General features: G+C 36.0%; 1 protein-coding gene across 2 annotated transcripts in view; it reads right to left on the bottom strand.

Moving 5' to 3' along the window:
• The window catches only part of MICU2 (mitochondrial calcium uptake 2), a 182,682-nt gene that overhangs the window by 64,473 nt on the left and 97,981 nt on the right, over positions 1-20,228 (bottom strand). For both annotated transcript variants that reach the window (XM_020968774.2, XM_078147081.1), the window contains exons 3-4: positions 15,417-15,448; positions 15,245-15,320 (exon numbers count right to left, since the gene is read on the bottom strand). In XM_020968774.2, coding sequence (XP_020824433.1) covers positions 15,245-15,320; positions 15,417-15,448 — 108 coding nt within the window. The remainder of the gene's footprint in view (positions 1-15,244; positions 15,321-15,416; positions 15,449-20,228) is intronic.

Here is a 20,228-nt window from a genome sequence, read left to right as displayed (position 1 = left end):
CAAACAAGGAAGAATTTGTGTTTTAGTCAATGTGGGGAACTCCCAATGTGGCATATTACAAGCCACCTATAACTTCCTAAGTTCCAGGGAATTTCTAGAGGAACATAGTAGTTAAGTCACTTGCCTTGGGTCACACAATAAGTGTCAGAGGCAGGATTTAAACCCTAGTCTTCTTTATTTCAAGCCTTGTATTCTGTCTATTATGCCATTCTGCTTATCATTTTATAAGAGGGAATAGATATGTGACTTTGTTGATATAGGGCACATTGGATGAGGAAATTCTACTAATGTAGGCTAGCACCTTCTCTGCAACTTATAATTTAAGACACTGGGGTCAAACAGAAACCCTACATAAGGATATTGACTTACAAAATCACATAATATTATCTATGCTCTATTATATTTTTTGTTTTATTAAATATTTCCTATTTACATTTTAATCTGGTTCCAGTCACACTTGGGAGTATTGTGTCAGCAATGTGGCCAACTGGCCACGTATGTTTGATACTTTTGATCTAAAAGTTGTTTAGAGCAGAGGTCCTGACTGCCCCTGAACCAGACCAAGATGTAATATTTAACAATATTTAACAAATATTTAACAAAATGAATATTTTTATTTAACAAATATTTAATAAAATAATATTTAATAAAATGAATTAAATATTTAACAATATTTTTAATATTTAATATTTAATTTAATATTTAACAAAATGAATTAAAAAAACAATAAAATGTAGATAATGTCAATATGTTTTATTTCCAATAAAGGTGGCCTACACAGATCCATATGTACAGTTTAGTGGCCCCATTTCTATTTGAGTTTGACATCACTGATCTAGGGCACTGAAAGGTTAAATAACTTACTCAAGGTCCCATTTCCAGTATATCAAAAGCCAACCCTGAACTCAAGTCTTTCTGGATCTAAGGCAAGCTCTTTCTCCATTACACCATAGTACCTCTCATTTTATGGATAATTTAAATTGAGGTACATATGGTAAGGTTACTCTCCTTGAGATAAGGATCAGGAGATGGATAAGGTCAAGGAGAAAGTGATTCAAGAGCAATAGCCATTGAAACATGAAATTAATAGATTGTGGAATCAAGGCTGCCTCTAGAGAGAGGTGAAGTCAGTATGGGAAGGATGGTTTAGAAAAATTAGTAATACATCAAGGTTAAGTGATAGGTCGTACTAAATCCAAAGAGATTTATTAGAGTGGTCTCAGAGAAGTGTAAGGCTATGTAGACAGAGGGTGGAATTTCAACACATTTTAAGAATAATATGCCAGTGGTATGTAGCATAATATATATTAAAAAAGACTGGTGGTAGGTGGGCTAGTTTGGTGGCTAGCACAATAGTTTGGGAATGAGGCAATGAGGGCCTCCACTAGAGTGATTTTAGTAGGACACAGAAAGAAAGGGATACAGGAGAATTTTAAAAATATGGTAATACATTAAATAGCAGCACATTAAAGAAAGTATAAAAAGTTAAAAATGATGTCCATTTCTAGGAAAAATATTCTTTATATCTATAATAATAAAACCACTAAGCTTATTTACAGTTGGCCATTGGGAGGCAGGATCTTCAAGCCCTTTACATATACATAGAGAATTTATCATATACCAATAAGTTCAGCTTATTTTCAAATAATTAAGAATATAATGGTGTAAGTAATAATTTCATTTTTTCGGGTATAGATTCATAACTACAATTTCATTTTTGAGTATTTTGGTATTAGAATAGAACCAAACTAATACACTAATCAGGAAAAAGGTCAATCTGAAGCAATCAATTGATTGGTTATATGGTCCTTGAGAGTAGGGACCTCATCTTATTTATTATCTTTGCATCTCCCCCTCTACCTAGTACATGCTTTCTATATAGGAGACATTTAGTAAGGGTTTCTGAATAAATGCTTAGAAATGGTTTTCTCTTATAAGTGGCCTAGTCATATTGCAATCATATTTACACTATTAATTTATATGAAAATCCAAAATAGAATTTCAGAAATTAAAAATAAATTAAATCTGAATTAAGACCTTACTATTCATGAAACTGTGCAGTATTTTCAATAGTCACTCTTTGGTTAAAAAACCCCCCACATCTTTTAAATATAAATGTTCTCCTGTTGGTACATTGATGTGAATAATGGAATATCAAGATTTATACAGAAGTGAAATTGTAAATGATCCTAAGAGTAATAGAGAGATATACTGTGGATATATTTTCACTTTAAAAAAAGTAATTAATTTATTTGTAGTTTTCAACGTTCACTTCCCTAAGCTTTTGAGTTTTAAATTTTCTTCACCTCTCTCCCCAAGACAGCGTGCAATCTGATATAGGCTCTACATATATATTCCTATTAAACATATTTTCACATTAGTCATGTTGTAAAGAATTAGAACCAATAGGAGGAACCATGAGAAAGAAGAAATAAAACAAAACAGAAGGACAAAAAACCCAGCAAATAGTATGCTTTGATCTGCATTCAGATGCCATAGTTCTTTCTCTGGATGTGGACAGCATTTTCCATCATGAGACTTTTGGAAATGTCTTAGATCCTTGCATTGCTGAGAAGAGCTATGTCTATCAAGGTTAGTCATTGCACAATGTGGCTGTTACTGTGTACAATGATCTCATGCTCTCCTGGTTCTACTCACTTCACTTAGCATCAGACCTTACAAGTCTTTCCACGTTTTTCTGAAGTCTGCCTGCTCATCATTTTGTTGTTGTTGTTGTTGTTGTTTTTTGCTAGGCAATGGGTTAAGTGACTTTCCCAGGGTCACACAGCTAGTAAGTATCAAGTGTCTGAGGCCAGATTTGAAATCAGGTCCTCCTGACCAGGCCCAGTGCTTTATCCACTGTGCCACCTAGCTGCCCCCTGCTCATCATTTCTTATAGCAAAATAGTATTCCATCACATTCATACACCATAACTTGTTCAGCCATTCCCCAATTGATGGGCATTCCCTCAACTTCTAATTCTTTGCCACCACAGAGAGAGCTGCTATAAATATTTTTGTGCATGTGGGTCCTTTTCCCATTTTATGATCTTTTTGGGGATACAGCCCTAGAAGTGGTATTGCTGGGTCAAAGGGTATGCACATTTTTATAGCCCTTTGGGCATAGTTCCAAATTGTTCTCCAAAATGGCTGGATCATTTCACAACTCCACCAACAATGCATTAGTGTTCCAATTTTCCCACATCTTCTTCAACATTTATCATTTTCCTGTTTTGTCATGTTGGCCAATCTGATGGGTGTGATGTGGTATCTCAGAGTCATTTTGATTTGCGTTTCTGTAATCAGTAGTGATTTACAGCATGTTTTCATATGACTATAGATAGCTTAATTTCTCCATCTGAAAACTGCTTGTTCATATCCTTTGACCATTTACCAATTGGGGAATGACCTGTATTCTTATAAATTTGAGTTAGTTCTCTATATATTTTAGAAATGAGGCCATTATCAGAGACATTGGTTGTAAAAATTCGTTTCCAGTTTTCTGCTTCCCTCCTAATCTTGGTTGCACTGGTTTTGTTTGTGCAAAAACCCTTTCAATTTAATGTAATCAAAATTATCCATTTTGCATTTCATAATGTTCTGTATCTCTTGTTTGGTCATAATTCTTCTGTTCTCCATAAATCTGACAGGTAAACTATTTCTTGCTCTCCTAATTTGCTTTATATTATCAGCCCTTATATCTAAATCATGTACTCATTTTGATTTCATTTTGGTCTACAGTATAAGATGTTGGTCTATACCTAGTTTCTGCCATACTATTTTCTAATTTTACCAGAAGCTGAGGTCTTTGGGTTTATTAAACAGTAGATTACTATAGTCTTGTGTACCTAACCTATTCGACTAATCCACCACTCTATTTCTTAGCCAGTACCAAGTAGTTTTGATGATTGCAGCTTTATAATACAAGATCTGGTTTGGCTAGGCCACCTTCCCTAGCAATTTTTTTCATTAATTCTGTGAGTATATTTTCAATAATGACTTGCATGCAAAAAATAACTTAAAAGACGTCATCATAATGATCAGAAACAGGGTTTGGCAGATCATATAGTGAGAATGAGGGCTTCAGTGTTGCAGTAATACTCATAAAATATTAAAAATCTAGTAAAAGGCTACTATCATATCAGACTAGTAGAAGGTCTCCGGTGGAGGATTTAGGGATAGGACCAATAAAAAAAAAAGGAATTAGACTGATAAGAAGGCATCAAAGGATTGTGATTTGTACCAGTGGAGGGAGATACCCACTAAGATGAGGTCATATATCCATTAAAGAATCCCATTGCAGTGAGATTACAAAGATTTCTATATCCTAGTAAATGGTCCATAGTGACCAGCTAAATGCAAATTCTTTAGTGATATGGTAAATTACCTATAACGAGTAATCCTGTAATAAATGATTCTTCAGGTTACCCATTTTCTGTGGAGAAAGAAAAATCAACCCTTACTAATTAGCCTTAAGTAATTATAGAATTTGTGATAATTTTGACAACAGCTTGGATGAAGTTTATTTTCACACTATAAAACTAATTTGCTAAGTAAATTGATAATGTAAACAAGACTGTAGTGAGCATTTTAAAATGATTCTACTTAAGATGAACTTTTAAAGTGACTTTCATAAAAATACATAAAACAATGTGCTGGTTATAGTTGATATGATGGCTTCATAGACTAGACCTGAAAAAGGACTATGCATCAATGCAATTTTCTGAAGAGTGTCTACTTACCTATTCAAAAATAACAGCAGTGAATTTCTATTTTTTAAAAATTTATTTATTTTTAGTTTTAGTTTTCCACATTTTTTCCCCAACTCTCCCCTCCTCCCATCCCAGGATGGCGTGCGTTCTGATTATCCCTTTCCCTAATCTGCTTTTCCTCCTATCACACCCTCCCCCCCTTCTCTTATCCCATTCCCTTTCTATTTTCCTGTAGGGTAAGATAGATTTCTATACCCCCTTGCCTGTGTATCTTATTTCCCAGTTATGTGTAAAAACAATTTTTAACATTCGTTTTTAAAACTTTGAGTTACAAATTCTCTCCCTTCCTCCCTTTCCACCCACCCTCACTGAGAAGGCAAGCAATTTGATATAGCATACATGTGTAGTCATGCAAAACACTTCCATGATAGTCATGTTGTGAAAGACTAACTATATTTCCTTCCATCCTATCCTACCCCATTTATTCTATTCTCTCCTTTGACCCTGTCCCTCCTCAAAAGTGTTTGCTTCTGATTACTCCCTCCCCGAATCTGCCCTCCCTTCTATTACCCCCCATCCCTGTCTCCCTACTTTCCTGTAGAGTAAGATAGGTTTCCATACCCAATTTAGTGTGTATGTTATTCCTCTCTTAAGCCAAATTTGATGAGAGTAAGGTTCACTCATTCTCTCTCACCTCCCCTCTCTTCCCCTCCATTGTAAAAGCTTTTTCTTGCCTCTTTTATGTGAGATAAATTACCCCATTCTACCTTTCCCTTTCTCTTTCTCCCGGTAAATACCCCTCTCACCCCTTAATTTTACTTTTTAGATATCATCCCTTCACATTTAACTCACCCTGTGCTCTCTGTCTATATATATTCCCTCTAATTACCCTAATACTGAGAAAGGTCTCATGGGTTACAAATATCATCTTTCCATGTAGGAATATAAACAGTTATGCTTTAATAAGTCCCTTATGATTTTTCTTTCCTGCTTACCTTTTCATGCTTCTCTTCAGTCTCGTATTTTGACAGTCAATTTTTCTATTTAGCTCTGGTTTTTTTCTCTAGAATGCATTAAATTTCTCTATGTCAAAGAATGTCAATTTTCTCCCTTCATTGATTACACTCAGTTTTGCTGGGTAGGTGATTCTTAGTTTTAATCCTAGCTCCTCTGGCCTCTGGAACATCATATTCCAAGCTCCCTGATTCCTTAATGTAGAAGCTGCTAAATCTTGTGTTATCCTGATTGTGTTTTCATGATACTTGAACTGTTCTTTCTGGCTGCTTGCAATATTTTCTCCTTGACCTGGGAACTCTGGAATTTGTCTATAATATTCCTGGGGATTTCTTTCAGGAGGTGATCAGTGGATTCTTTCAATTTCTATTTTATCCTCAGGTTCTAGAATATCAGGGCAGTTTCCCTTGATAATTTTTTCTTTTTTGGCTAGGCAATGGGGTTAAGTGACTTGTCCAGGATCACACAGTGAGTAAGTGTCAAGTGTCTGAGGCTGGATTTGAATTTAGGTCCTCCTGACTCCAAGGCCAGTGTTTTATCTACTGCACCACCTAGCTGCCTCTCCTTGATAATTGCTTTCTTTTTTTTTTTTTTAAGTGAGGCAACTGGGGTTAAGTGACTTGCCCAGAGTCACACAGCTAGGAAGCATTATGAGTCTGAGGCCGAATTTGAACTCAGGTCCTCCTGACTCCAGGGCCAGTGCTCTATCCACTTAGCCACCTAGTTGTTTTTTTTTTGATAATTTCTTGAAAGATGATATCTAGGCTCTTTTTTTGATCATGGCTTTCAGGTAGTCCAATAATTTTTAAATTATCTCTCTTGGATCCATTTTCCAGGTCAGTTGTTTTTCCAATGAGATATTTCCCATTGTCTTCTATTTTTTCATTCTATTGGTTTTGTTTTATAATTTTTTGATTTCTCATAGAGTCATTAGCTGCCATGTGTTCCTTTCTAATTTTTAAGGAATTATTTTCTTCAGTGAGCTTTTGGATCTCCTTTTCAATTTATCCAACTCTGCTTTCTAAGGCATTCTTCTCCCCACTGATTTTTTTGGACCTCTTTTGCCATTTGGGTCAGTCTATTTTTTAAGGTGTTATTTTCTTCAGTATTTTTTTGGGTCTCCTTTAGCAAGCTGTTGACTCACTTTTCATAATTTTCTTGCATCACTCTTATTTCTCTTCCCAATTTTTCCTCTACTTCTCTTACTTGTTTTTCAAAATCCTTTTTGAGCTCTTCCATGGCCTGAGACTAATTCATATTTTTCTTGGGGGCTTTGGATGTAGGAGCTTTGACTTTGCTGTCTTCTTCTGAGTATATGTTTTGATCTTCCTTGTAACCAAAGTAAGTTTCTATAGAGTTTTTTTTCATTGTTTACTCATTTTCCCAGCCAATTACTTGACTTTTTAACTCTGTTAAAGTAGGGCTCTGCTTCCAGTGTGTGTCCCAAGCTTTAGGGGTTTTGTGTATCTGTTTTCAGAGATACTTCCAGGGACCCGCAAGTTTTCAGTTCTTCCAAGGTGGTATGATCTAAGGACAGGTGTTTGTTCCTCTCCTGGCCTGTGCTCTTGTCTGTGAATGACCACAAGCACTCTTTTCTGCCCTGGAACTGTGAGGAGAGTTCGCTCTGCACTGCTGCCACAAGCTGTGCTATGCCAGTGCTCCTGCTCATCCCAGGACTGCCATCTAGGACTGCAACCGTCTGTGGGCTCAAAGTTCTGGAAGCAGCCACAGCCACTGCTGCTACCACCGCCCCAGGACTAGACTGTGCTCCTTTCTTTCCTACTGACCTTCTAAGTTGTCTTTGGCATTTGTGGGTTGAGAAATCTGGAAACTGCCACAGCTGCCAGTGATTCAGTTCCCTGAGGCCTGCTCCAGGCCTTCCAGGGCCTGGTCTGTGCCAACATGGCCCATGCTGGACTGCACTCCTCTCCCAGCCCAGCACAACAGACTTTCCCATCAACCATCCAGGTGGTCTTGGGCTGTAAATTTGTTTCACTGTCTTTTTGTGGGTTTTGCTACTCTAGAATTTGTTTAGAGTAATATTTTACAGGTATTTGGCTGGGTTTGGGGGAGTACTCAAGCAAGTCTCTGCTTTTACTCTGCCATCTTGGCTTTGTGCCCTCCCCCCACTCCCCCAGTTACTTCTGATGAAGAAAAATAGAGAAGTTATTTTTTTTTTAAGGTGAGAGATGTGAAGGGAGAAAAGGAATGGATTGAGGGGTGGGGTGGGGTTAGATATCAGGATCCTGAGAGTAGAGTGGTACAGGAGGTGGCAGGGCCAGCTGGAATGTTGGCTGAGATGGCCCCTAAAGAAGCCCTCTTCGGGAATCAGCAGTGCATTTCTTTACAAACATTACATGTATGTGTGTAAGTACATACTTATAATTTCGGCCACTGAAGGCTGCTGAGGCTGATCATTTGAGTCTGGGAGTTCTGAGCTGAAGCAGAGCTACAGCCTGGTGCCACATTAAGTCTGTCACTCATTGGCTCAGGTCAGAAATGGAGCAGGTCAGTGTCCCCAGTGATCTAGCCTGGATGAGATAGTGAGATGCAGACTAAAAAACTCTAACTATATCTATGTCTCTGTTTCCAAGGTACATATCTGTATTTTTTTTTAACAACTATTCTACATATCAAAGTCCCATGATCCCCAACTATAAGGATTCTTTGCCCATTAACTGAGGAAAAAGGAACACCTAATTACATAGATTCATTACAACTAAGCTCCTAAGACCTCAGGCAGTTCAGAAGGACAGCGTAGTCATACAAGATTTTGCGTGCTCAAGGTGAACATTTATAGCACAGGAAAAAACAGGGTAAGATGGAAGGACAGGAGATTATGGTCCGATAGAGCACATATTTAGAGTTCAGGATTTTGTAGGGAAAACACTTGTGGGTAATGATACAATCAAAAGTATCCTTGTGGCTAAAATGGTATGAAAGTGCAGACCACAGGAGTTGAAGATGAACTGGAAAGCTATTTGAGGTGACATCATCATGTTATTAGGGTGAAGACCAATACCTTGAGCCAAGTACTGAACTACCTGAGGGATGAAAGGAGAATGACTTGGAGGCTGGTGGGTGATAGCTTCTAGGAAAGCTGGAAAGAGTGAACCTCAAAGGAGAAGTTGCTAAATGATAGTGGCAGAGGAAGATGCTGAAAGAGGCAGTAACACTAATTAATTAATCTACTTAATTAATTAGTTGGAGTATTGATTTCTCATGTAATAACTGTTGAAACTTAAAAAAATCTTTCAAGAATTCATGATTTCATTAGTATGGGCACTCATTTCATTGATGATGACTGCAACTATCTGGGTATGAATACCTAGGGTATTCATGATTTGTTCTGGCTGAAAAAAAATTCTTTACTTGGCAGCCAAACTTCTGGAAAAGCCCTCAGTTTGGTGAGACTGGTACTTAAATAACAGACAAATAACTGGTCACTAAACCTATACTTCTGGCCTTTTTAGTTTGGTTGTTGTTATTTAGTCATTTTTCAGTCTTATCCAACTCTTTATGACCTCATTTGGGGATTTTCTGGGCCTTTTGATACTGGAGTGGTTTGCCATTTCCTTCTTCAGCTCATTTTTCAGATGAAGAACTGAAGCAAACAGGGTTAAGTGACTTGCCCAGAGTCACATAGCTAGAAAGTGTCTGAGGCAGAAATTGAATTCAGGTCTTCCTGACTCCAGACCTAGCATTCCAGTCATTCTGCCACCTAACTAGGTAGGACCAATCAAAGTTTACTCCCTGCTGGGATGGCCTTTAAGAACAAGGCTATTGCCTGGGCAATATTTTGCATAAATCCTACATAGAGGAATCCTTATGATGAGCCAGACAGCTTCTTGCTTTCTTAATATATTGGGGGCTCAAATATACCACTTAATTTGTTAAAGAAGTTTCAGGATGTAATTAATACATGGAATCCTGCATTAGAAGTCAAGAAGATTTGGCTCCAAATTCTTTCTCTGCAATGCACTAACTGTATGACCTGGGGCAAATCACTTAAGCTCTTTCATTCTCAGTTTCCTCAAGTGTAAAATGAGGATAGTATTGGTTATAGTATAGTCTTGGTGCCAATATCACAGAGTTGTTGTGAGACTCAAATAATTTTAAAGTGTTATATAACTGTCAGTTCCTATTGTTTGGCTATTTTTTTAATGTATCTATAAGACTAGTCTACTTTTAAGGTCAAACATAATGATAATAACTAATAATTAGTAGCACTGATGTAGCAGTTTAAGATTTAGAAAGCACTTCAGAAATCTTATTTCATATCTCATTTATGTCATTATCTTATACAACCCTGGGAAATTATTATTATTATTTAATCTATACAATCACCCTGGGAAACTATTGTTATTCTCATTTTATAGTTGAGGAAAGTAAGCATGAAAAAGTTTAAGTAACCTGCCCAAGGTCACACAGCCAATAAGTATCTGAGGATGGATTTGAACCTGGATCTTTCTGACTACACTGTGTTTCCTAATTGTCTTAAAAAAAAGTTCCAAAATGTCCTTGATGATACCTTTCCATGCAAAATATGGCTATATCATACAGATTATTATCCTTTAACTATAAGGACTAATGAAGAAGCTTTGATTAGTCTTATTTATAAGTCTTCAAATGATATTTTCGAAACTTTTTTTTCTAAAATAATCCTTTTCTTATTTTTAAAATTCAGTTTTATTTTATTTTCAGTTCCAAATTCTCTCCCTCCTATGTCTCCCACCTATTGAGAAGTCAAGAAAAACAAAACATGCTTTAAATATGTATAGTCAAGCAAAACAAATGCTCACATTAGCCATGTCCAAAAAATTAAAGAAAAGAAAGAAAATAGGGGGCAGAGCCAAGATGGCGGAATGAAAGCAGTGACTTGCTTAAGCTCTCCCCCAAACCTCTCCAAATACACATAAAAAATGGCTCTAAACAAATTCTGAAGCAGCAGAACCCACAAAAAGACAGAGTGAAACACATTTCCAGCCCAAGACAACCTGGATGATTGATCAGAAAGGTGTACTGCACCGGGCTGGGAGCCCAGCACAGCATGGGTGCGCAGGCCGAAGCGAACCTGGAGCAGGCCTCAGAGGACTGAATCACGGGCAGCTGTGGAGGTTTCCAGACTCCTTAATCCACTAATGCCAAAGACAACTTAGAAGGTCAGTGGAAAAAGTCTGTTTCTGTTGGTGCTGAGAAAGGAAGGCGGGGTCTCAGCTCCATTTCCCAACAGAGTGGCCCTGGGGGCAGGGGTGCAGCTGCTTCCCAAGCTGCTGGCCCACAGACAGAGGGGGAATCCAGTGGCTGATCAGAGAGGGATTGCAGGGATCTCTTTGCCAGTGCTGAGGCAGGAATCTCTTGCTTTGCCTGTGTGTGGATCTGGGTCACAGTTCTGGGCAGCGGTGCTGGGGTGAGGAGGAGCGCTGGCATGGTGGAGTTTGTAGCGGCTGTGGAGAGAAACCCCTCCTCACAGTTACAGGACAGAAAGGAATACTTGTGGTCACAGGCCAGGAAAGGAATAAACACCTTGCCCCTTATCATACCACCTTGGAAGAACTGAAAATTTACAGGTCCCTACAAGTATCTCTGAAAACAGCTGTACAAACCCCTGAAGCTTGGGACAGTACACTCTCCACATTGGAAGCAGACTCTTACCTTAACAAAGATTTTAAAACTCAAGTAATTGGCTGGGATCATGAGCAAACCTCGCAAAAAGAGTCAGACTATATTATCTTACTTTGGTGAAAAAGAAGATCAAAATATACAACCAGAAGAAGACAACAAAGTCAAAGCTCCTACATCCAAAGCCTCCAAGAAAAATATGAATCAGTCCCAGGCCTTGGAAGAGCTCAAAGGGATTTTGAGAAGCAAGTAAGGGAAACAGAGGAAAAACTGGAAGAGAAATGAGAGTGATGCAAGAAAATCATGAAAAACAAATCAACAGCTTGCTAAAGGAGACCCAAAAAAATACTGAAGAAAATAACACCTTAAAAAACAGCCTAACCCAAATGGCAAAAGAGGTCCAAAAAGCCAATGAGGAGAAAAATGCCCTAAAAAGAAAAATTGGCCAAATGGAAAAGGAAGTCCAAAAGATTACTGAAGAAAATACTTCCTTAAAAATTAGAATAGAGCAATTGGAAGCTAGTGACTTTATGAGAAATCAAGACACTGTAAAACAAATCCAAAAGAATGAAAAATTAGAAAACAATGTGAAATATCTCATTGGAAAAACAACTGACCTGGAAAATAGATCCAGGAGAGAGAATTTAAAAATTATTGGACTATCTGAAAGCCATGATCAAAAAAAGAGCCTAGACATCATCTTTCAAGAAATTATCAAGGAAAACTGCCCTGATATAGTAGAACCAGAGGGCAAAATAGAAATTGAAAGAATCCACAGATCTCTCCTGAAAGAGATCCCCAAAGGAAAACTCCTAGGAATATTATAGCCAAATTCCAGAGTTCCCAGGTCAAGGAGAAAATATTACAAGCTGCCAGAAGGAAACAATTCAAGTACTGTGGAAACACAATCAGGATAACACAAGATTTAGCAGCTTCTACATTAAAGGACCGCAGGGCATGGAATATAATATTCTGGAGGGCAAAGGAGATAGGATTACAACCAAGAATCACCTACCCAGCAAAACTGAGTATAATTCTTCAGGGGAAAAAATGGTCATTCAGTGAAATAGAGGACTTTCAAGCATTCCTGATGAAAAGACCAGAGCTGAATAGAAAGTTTGACTTTCAAATACAGGACTCAAATGGAACATGAAGAGGTAAACAGGAAAGAGAAATCATAAGAGACTTATTAAGATTGAACTGTTTACATTCCTGCATGGAAAGATGATATTTATAACTCATGAGACCTTTGTCAGTATTAGGGTAGTTGGAGAAAAAAAATTATATGTATAGACAGATAGATAGATAGAAGGCACAGGGGCAGTTGAAGATTAAGGGGTCATATCTGGAGAATAAAATTAAGGGATGAGGGAGGATTATACTTGGAGAGGAAGAAAGGGAGAGGTAGAATGGGGTAAATTATCTCACAAAAAAAAAACCCAGAAAAGAAAAGTCTCTTACAGTGGAGGGGAAACAGGGGAAGGTGAGAGGGAATGAGTGAATCTTATTCTCATAGGATTTGGCTTAAGGAGGGAATAACATACACATTCAATTGGGTATGGAAATCTGTCTTACCCTACAGGAAAATAGGGGGAGAAGGGGACAAGAGAGCAGGGGATGATAGAGAGGAGGGCAGATTGGGAAAAGGGTAATCAGAAGTAAATACTTCTGAGGAGGACAGGGTCAAAAGAAAGAATAGAATAAATGGGAGGGCAGGATTAAGGGAAATAGAGTTAGTTTTTCACAACATGTCCACTATGGAAGTGTTTTGCATAACTGCACATGTACAACCTATATTGAGTTGCTTGCCTTCAGTGAGGGTGAGTGGGGAGGGAGGAAGGAGAAAATTTGAAACCTAAAGTTTTAAAAACATATGTTTAAAAAAAATGTTTTCACATGCTACCGGGAAATAGGGTACAGAAGTCTATCCTGCTCTACAGGAAAATAGAAGGGGAAGGGGATAAGAGAAGGGGGGAGAGAAAGAAAAGAGGACAGACTATGGGAAGGGATATTCAGAATGCATGCCATCTTGGGGTGGGGGGAGAGGTGAGATGGGGTGAAAATTTGGAACTCAAAAACTTGTGGAAATGAATGTTGAAAACTACAAATAAATACATTTATATAAAAAAAACTTCATTTCTTCCAATTTTTTTTTCCAATTTTACAGGAGGCTATTGTCAAAAAAGGGGGTATTTCTGAAAGGAATATTTGATTTAGGTTACATAACAGTGAGCTAATGTTTTGTTTTGTTTTCTTGTTTGTTAAGTTTCTTTGGACTTGGTGGTTGTTTCTATTCTAATGGGTTATTTCATTTTCCTTTCCTTTTTAGCTGGTAGCAAATGTTTTTAACTACTGTTATGTAGTATAACTTAAAATCTGTTAAACTGTATTCCCTTTATGCCTGTTTTTTTTTTCTCATCACGCCTGCAATTATAGATGTTTTGTTCTTCCAAATGTATTAACTAAGAAATGAAATCTCTTGGTTAAATAGCTTTGTATAGCACTAGGTCTGCTATTCCTTTTCAAATCTGAAAATGAATTTATATGATATCATTATTTTTATTGTAGTGGCATAGCTAAATACTGAACAATGAATTTCTCTCTAATGATTATTTCTGATTCATTGAAGATTATTCTTTGGGTTTTCATCATATAAATCTTTTATGTATCTCCATATGTTAATTCCTAGATATTTTATACATTTTGTAATAATTTTAAATGTTGTTATATTATCATGGTTTTAGTAATATATAGGGAATGATGATTTTGGTTTTTTTTATTCTGATATATTACTTAAGTAATTAATCATCCCAAATCGTTTATTTGCTGATTCTCTTCTGTTCTACAAGTACTCTGTCATGTCACCTATAAATAACAATATTTTAATCTTTTTTTTTTTTGCTGATGTTATGACTTTACTTTTTTTCTCTTATATTGTTGCAATCACTAATGTTTCTAGCATTATATTGAACAAAAGGGGGGGGGAGGCAACATCCTTGCTACCTTGTTAATATGGATAGCTACAAGTGTTTCTTCATTTCATTGTTTTTTTCTTGATTTTAGTTTTTTTATCATATTAAATAGAGTTCCTTCTATGTCTATACAATTTTAATCTTTTACCATAAATAAGTCCTGCATCTTTTTCTGTGACTTTCACTGCATGTATTAAAATAACCTTGTGCCTTCACATAATAATTGCTATTTATATTATTAATTATCCTAATTGTTTTTTACTAATTTTGAATCATATTTACATACTTGGTAAGAATCTAATTTGATAAAAGTGAATTAATTTCTAAAAAGAAAGAAAGAAAGAAAGAAAATAGGTTTCAAAGTACACTCTAGTCTATTAGCTTTCCACCTGGAGGTGAATAGCACGTTTTACATGACCCTTTTTCTGAATTTTATGAGAATAAAGACAGATCATACTTCTAAAGTAGATAGTTATGTGTTCAGAACCATCAGCAGTCTAGTTTAATGTTGCCTTGATGAACATTGAAATTCAATAAGTCTATCAAACATTAAGAACAAATATTGTCTTAATTCCTCTGAGGAACTAAGGACTGAAGGAAGTGTCTAGAGGAGCTAGAAGCAATGGGGGAAAATTTCTAACATAAAAATCACAGGGGAGCAATGTTGTCTCCCTTCGTTCTCAAAAAATGGTCATAGGGATTGAAACAGGCATTTCCCACTGAAGATTAATAAAAGTATTTGTTACACATTTCACATTTACTTTTCAATATTAAAATGCTTAAAATAATTAAAATAAAAAAATAACTCTTTGAAGGAATACATTTGGGTACATGTATAACCCCTATACAAAGTTTCTAAATTATCCTTTAATTAGACAAAACATGAAACTCCTATATGTAGGAATTCAAAAGGAATAAGCTTTACCTTTATTATCAAGATCTCTAAAAAAGGTTGGTCCACTTTTATTCTTTTTTACTGCATCCAGTGCATCATTTATAGCCTTCAAATATACAAGGCAAAAACAGAGAAAATCAGTTAAAATTTTTTGACAGTTATATTAAATGTCTTTTAAAAAGAATGGAAAAACTTTGCTTACCTGTTTTGTTAGTTGTTTAACTGAGGCTTTAACTGTAGAAGAAAGGAAACATTATTTAAATATGAACATCACAGAAATTATTTTATCTTTAATCAAATTAAGTTGTATTTTTTTGAGATTTTCATGGGAAAATATCTGTAACAAATATAACATTTTAGGACTGGTATATTCTATGTGCAACTTCCCTTTCCTCCCATTATTCTTAAGACCTCCTAAGAAACAGAACAAGAGTGTTTCAAAAGAATAATGAATAGCCAGTTCAAATAAGGGTTAAAAGTATAGCAGTTTTGTTTAATGTTTTTAACAAGAAATTATGAGTCAGATACTACTTTTTTGTAAATTACTTTTTAATTTAATCCCTTTCCTATTTCACAGATATACTATCATGGAGTCACTTTTGACTCTTCCTCCCCCCCCCCCCCATACTCTGGTTCAAAACAATTGCCAATCCTTCATTCATTCTTCATGATTATTAAAACTTATTAGAAGTTTTTTTGTCTCCACTGTAAAAAAGGTGAGGGGGATATAAGTTCATACTTGAGAAAAGTATCATTTAAATTTCTGAAATCATTCTATGCTCCTCACCTTTCTAATTAGTTAAAAATGTTTCTGTTAATATAATTGTCCTTTCTTGTTTCTAATTCCATTTTTCATCACCTTTTCTAAATATGTTTAAATTTCTTTATTTTTTAGGATTATACCCAGTGTTTGTCTGACTTTCTTCCTCCTAGCTCCATTATTTCCATTAACCAAGGCTACTTTCTATTTGGAATCATTGTTTTTATTACTTTGTCCTATTCTTTTAATTTTCCCTGGTCACCCCCCACCACCCTGCATGAGCATATGACTAATATGTTCTTCCTTTCTCCCAAAGTTTCTATAAATTTCTATACTGACCCATCATAGGATTCCCCCCAAAACAGGTGATAGAGTCAAAGAAAACAAGTACTCATTTTTAAAAAAATTTCATTTCTAGTGTATCACTTAAAGTCTTCAAATACATGGCATTAGAACTAGAATTAGAAGTTTTTGAATCTATTCATAATCTTTTATCATTCCATCTTTCCATAAGCCTTTTGATTCTCTAAACCAGTTCTTCATCCTCACTGTGACTGTCATTCTCTCTACTGCATTGCACCATGGTAGGCCATTACTTATATACTAGTTATACTTTCCTTCTTCCCTATCTTGACCCCTTGGTGAACCAGCTCAACTCTATACTACCCTTGAATCTTGAAGCCCTTGTTCCCTAGTCCTATTGCTATTCATACCTTGACGAACCCCAACCCTGGTTTACTCCCACCATCCTCCTCCTTTATTCTTATTCACATGCTGCTAAACAGAATTGGGAGGAAATCATGAAAATGTGTTGATCTACACATCCTGTCATAGTTTCCTCTCAGCTCTAGGCTCACATCACTAACTGCCTATTCAACATTTTGAGCCAAATTTCCTTCTGGAGCCATTTCAATTTCAAAATTTACAAAAGAGAATCATTGTCTTTCCCCTTAAACTCACCACTCTTCCATACTTCTCTATTATTGTTAAAGACACCATCATCCTTCTGGTCTCTCAGGTTTGCAACTTTAGTGTTACCCCTAACACCTTAACATCAAAATGGGTCCCATATATTCAGTCAGTTGCCTCATTTTGTCATTTCTAATCTACATCTCCTCCTCTTCATTTGTACAGTTACCACTCTAGTTCAGGTCTTTATCACCTATCACCTGGCCCATGGTCTCCTGTAATTGGCCTCCCTGCCTCAAGTCTCTTCCCACTCCAATCTGTTTTCAACACAGGTAAAGACAAATTAAATGAAGATCTGAGAGGAGTTAGGCAGGTAATGAGACACTGGAGGAGGATTTATCTTCTTACATAAAAATAATTTTTTGGGGAAATAGACAAAATGTTTCTCTTTTTCATCCCATGAATTTCCCCAATTTATTTTATTTTATTTTTTTGCCTTGACTAAAGGTGTCTCATGACACCCTTCCTTACTTACAAAAGGTCCCTCCCTGCTACCTACTTGGGGTAAAATTGTAGAGTTCCGTGGGGCCTTTTTCACACCCAGAGTAATCAATAATCCCTCTTGTACACTGTTTTATTCTCCCACTTTACCTAGCATGATGCATTGTAAAAGCAGGCATTCAGTAGTGATTTGTTAAACAGATATCACTAAAATCAAATAAGTATGCTGTCTCTTGTGTCTGTATTTTTTATATCTATATCTATATATATTACTATATATGGAATATGATAAAGATGAGAATGAAAATCTACCAGTAGAAAGTAAAGCTATAGTCTTAAAATAAGTGTGAAGTTTTATTGGAACAAGGATAAAAGAACGGAAAATACATAGGTTTTTTTTTTTCAAACTTTGTGATGGAATTTTGGTTCAGGAAACAGACTGAATGTTTTTCAAAAGTCTCCACCTATTCTAGAGATTCCATCTTGTGGTTTTCAATATTTACTGTCGAATCATGAAGTAAAAACCAGGTACAGGCACATCTCATTATGGGCAAAAGGCCATTTTAATACTTAAAATAAGTAAAGCTCCATTAATAAATATCAAGTCTAGATATTGGTTAATAACCCTTTGCTCCTAGCCAAAATATAGTTATTTGATAACTATGACTAACAAAACATTAGCAACAGTTACTAATTTAACTTCAGTTTGCTGGAGGTAATAGTGTGACAATAGAAATATTTCCATCATCTCTTAGTTTTACATAAATATATGAAACATCTGGCAGCAGTACCGGAATTAACATATGAAGAAAGCTAAAATAGGCTAGTGTATGTATTTTCTCAGTTAAACCAGGATTTTTTATGCTATCAAAAGAGGCCTGAAAGAAACAATAAAAGAAAGTCATTGGCAAACTAACTAAATCAACAACTGTCAAACCTACTGTTTTTTCTGTAGCCACTGGCACTCATACACCTGGGAACAGCCAATTAATACCTCTAATAAAAGTGATATCAAAGTAAAAAAGAGAGACAGAGAGAAATACAAAAGTGTTTTTTCTTCTTCCCTAAAAGAAAATGTGGCTTTGGGATTAAGATTCAGGGTCCCTGCAGTATTCTGCCTTAATGGGTATTTGGATGGCATTTAGTGGCTACCAATGTAACTTGCAAATTATGAAAAGTGGAAGGTGATTTCCTGTCTCTTGGGGGTGGGGGATCAAATAATGGATTATTTTCTTAGTAATATTCATTTTTAATTTTTCAGAGTCCATAATGCTCCATGTTTTGTAGCCTACAATATAAGTAGACTACCTATATTTTAAAAAGGGACATCTTGGCAGCGCAGTAGATAGAGTGCCAAACCAGGAACCAAGAAGCCTGAGTTCAAATCTGACCTCAGATTCTTTATTAGCTGTGACTTACGTTAAGCAAGTTACTTAACCTCTGTTTACCTCAGTTTCCTCATCTCTAACATGGGGATAATAATAGCACCTACCTCCCAGGGTTGTTGTGAGGATCAAATGAAACAATAATTTCAAAGCACTTAGCATAGTACCTGGCACACAGTAAGCTCTCCATAAATGTTAGTTATTATTATTATTAATTATGTTTCTTGGAGAAGTTTGAGATCTTTTAAGAACCTTTAAAATTGTGTATATTCTTTGACTCAGCAATAACATTATTATTGATACTATTGTATCCCAAAGAGATTTTTTTAAAAAAAAGGACCTATATGTACAAAAGTATTTACATCAGTTCTTTTTGTGGTAGCAAAGAATTGAAAATTGAGGGGATGCCTAACAAGTGAAGAATGGTTGAATGAATTGTGGTACATGATTGTGATGGAATACTCTCGTGCTATGAGAAACGATGAACAGTATGCTTTCGGAAAAACCTGGAAAGACATGAACTGATACAAAGTAAAGCAAGCAGAACCAGAACTTGTACACAATAACAGCAATGTTATACAGTGATCAACTGTGAATAACTTAGCTATTCTCAGCAATACAAAGGTCCAAGACGATTTTGAAGGACCTATAATGAAAAATGCTATCTACCTCCAGAGAAGAAACTGATGGAAACTGAATGCAGATGGAAACATACTGTTTTTTTACTTTCTTTTTTTCTGTCTGTGTTTTCTTTCACAACATGACTAATATGGAAATGTTTTGCATGACAGCACATGTATAATCTTTATAAAATTGCCTGGCTTCTTAATGATGTAGGAGGGAAGAGAAGGTGGGAGAAGATCTGGGACTCGAAATTATAAAAAAACAAAGGTTAAAATTGTTTTTTACATGTAATTGGAAAAAATAAAATATTACAATTAAAAAAAGAAAAAGAAAAAAAGCTTTACAATTTCCTGATGGCAATGGAGCCCTACTCTTCTCTTGCCTATTTGTACTAGCTACTTATACTTCTGGATAAGCTCTATAGGTCCATTTAACTCCACATTAAAGGGTTAGTAACAAGGAAGGGATTTGTGATTTCATGGGTATAGATTCTTAGTGAAGGACTTCCTCTGCCAATGCAGGCCAGCACTTTCTTTGTAATTTATAGCCTTTAGAAAGTTGCCTAGAGCACAGAGAAGTTAAGTGACTTTCCCAGGGTCACACAACCACTAAGTGTCAGAGATAAAACTTGAACCTAGGTCTTCCTGGCTCTGAGGCCAGTTTTCTACCAATATAATAGCCATTCTTTATCTACTTGTAGACGGTTAGGTCAAACTCCAAAGAATCATGGATCTCTTCCAAGAGCCAGCATTTTCTGTGATTTGATGAAACTAGCAAAATGTCATTTGTAGACAGGAGAATCAAGACGACATGACTAGCATAAGGAATCTATCTT

The sequence above is a fragment of the Phascolarctos cinereus genome, unplaced genomic scaffold (assembly GCF_003287225.1).
Source record: "Phascolarctos cinereus isolate Bilbo 61053 unplaced genomic scaffold, phaCin_HiC Scaffold_726;HRSCAF=1367, whole genome shotgun sequence".
Lineage (NCBI taxonomy): Eukaryota > Metazoa > Chordata > Mammalia > Diprotodontia > Phascolarctidae > Phascolarctos > Phascolarctos cinereus.
Note: the sequence above shows the minus strand (reverse complement) of the source record. Positions and strands in the feature narration are given on the sequence as shown.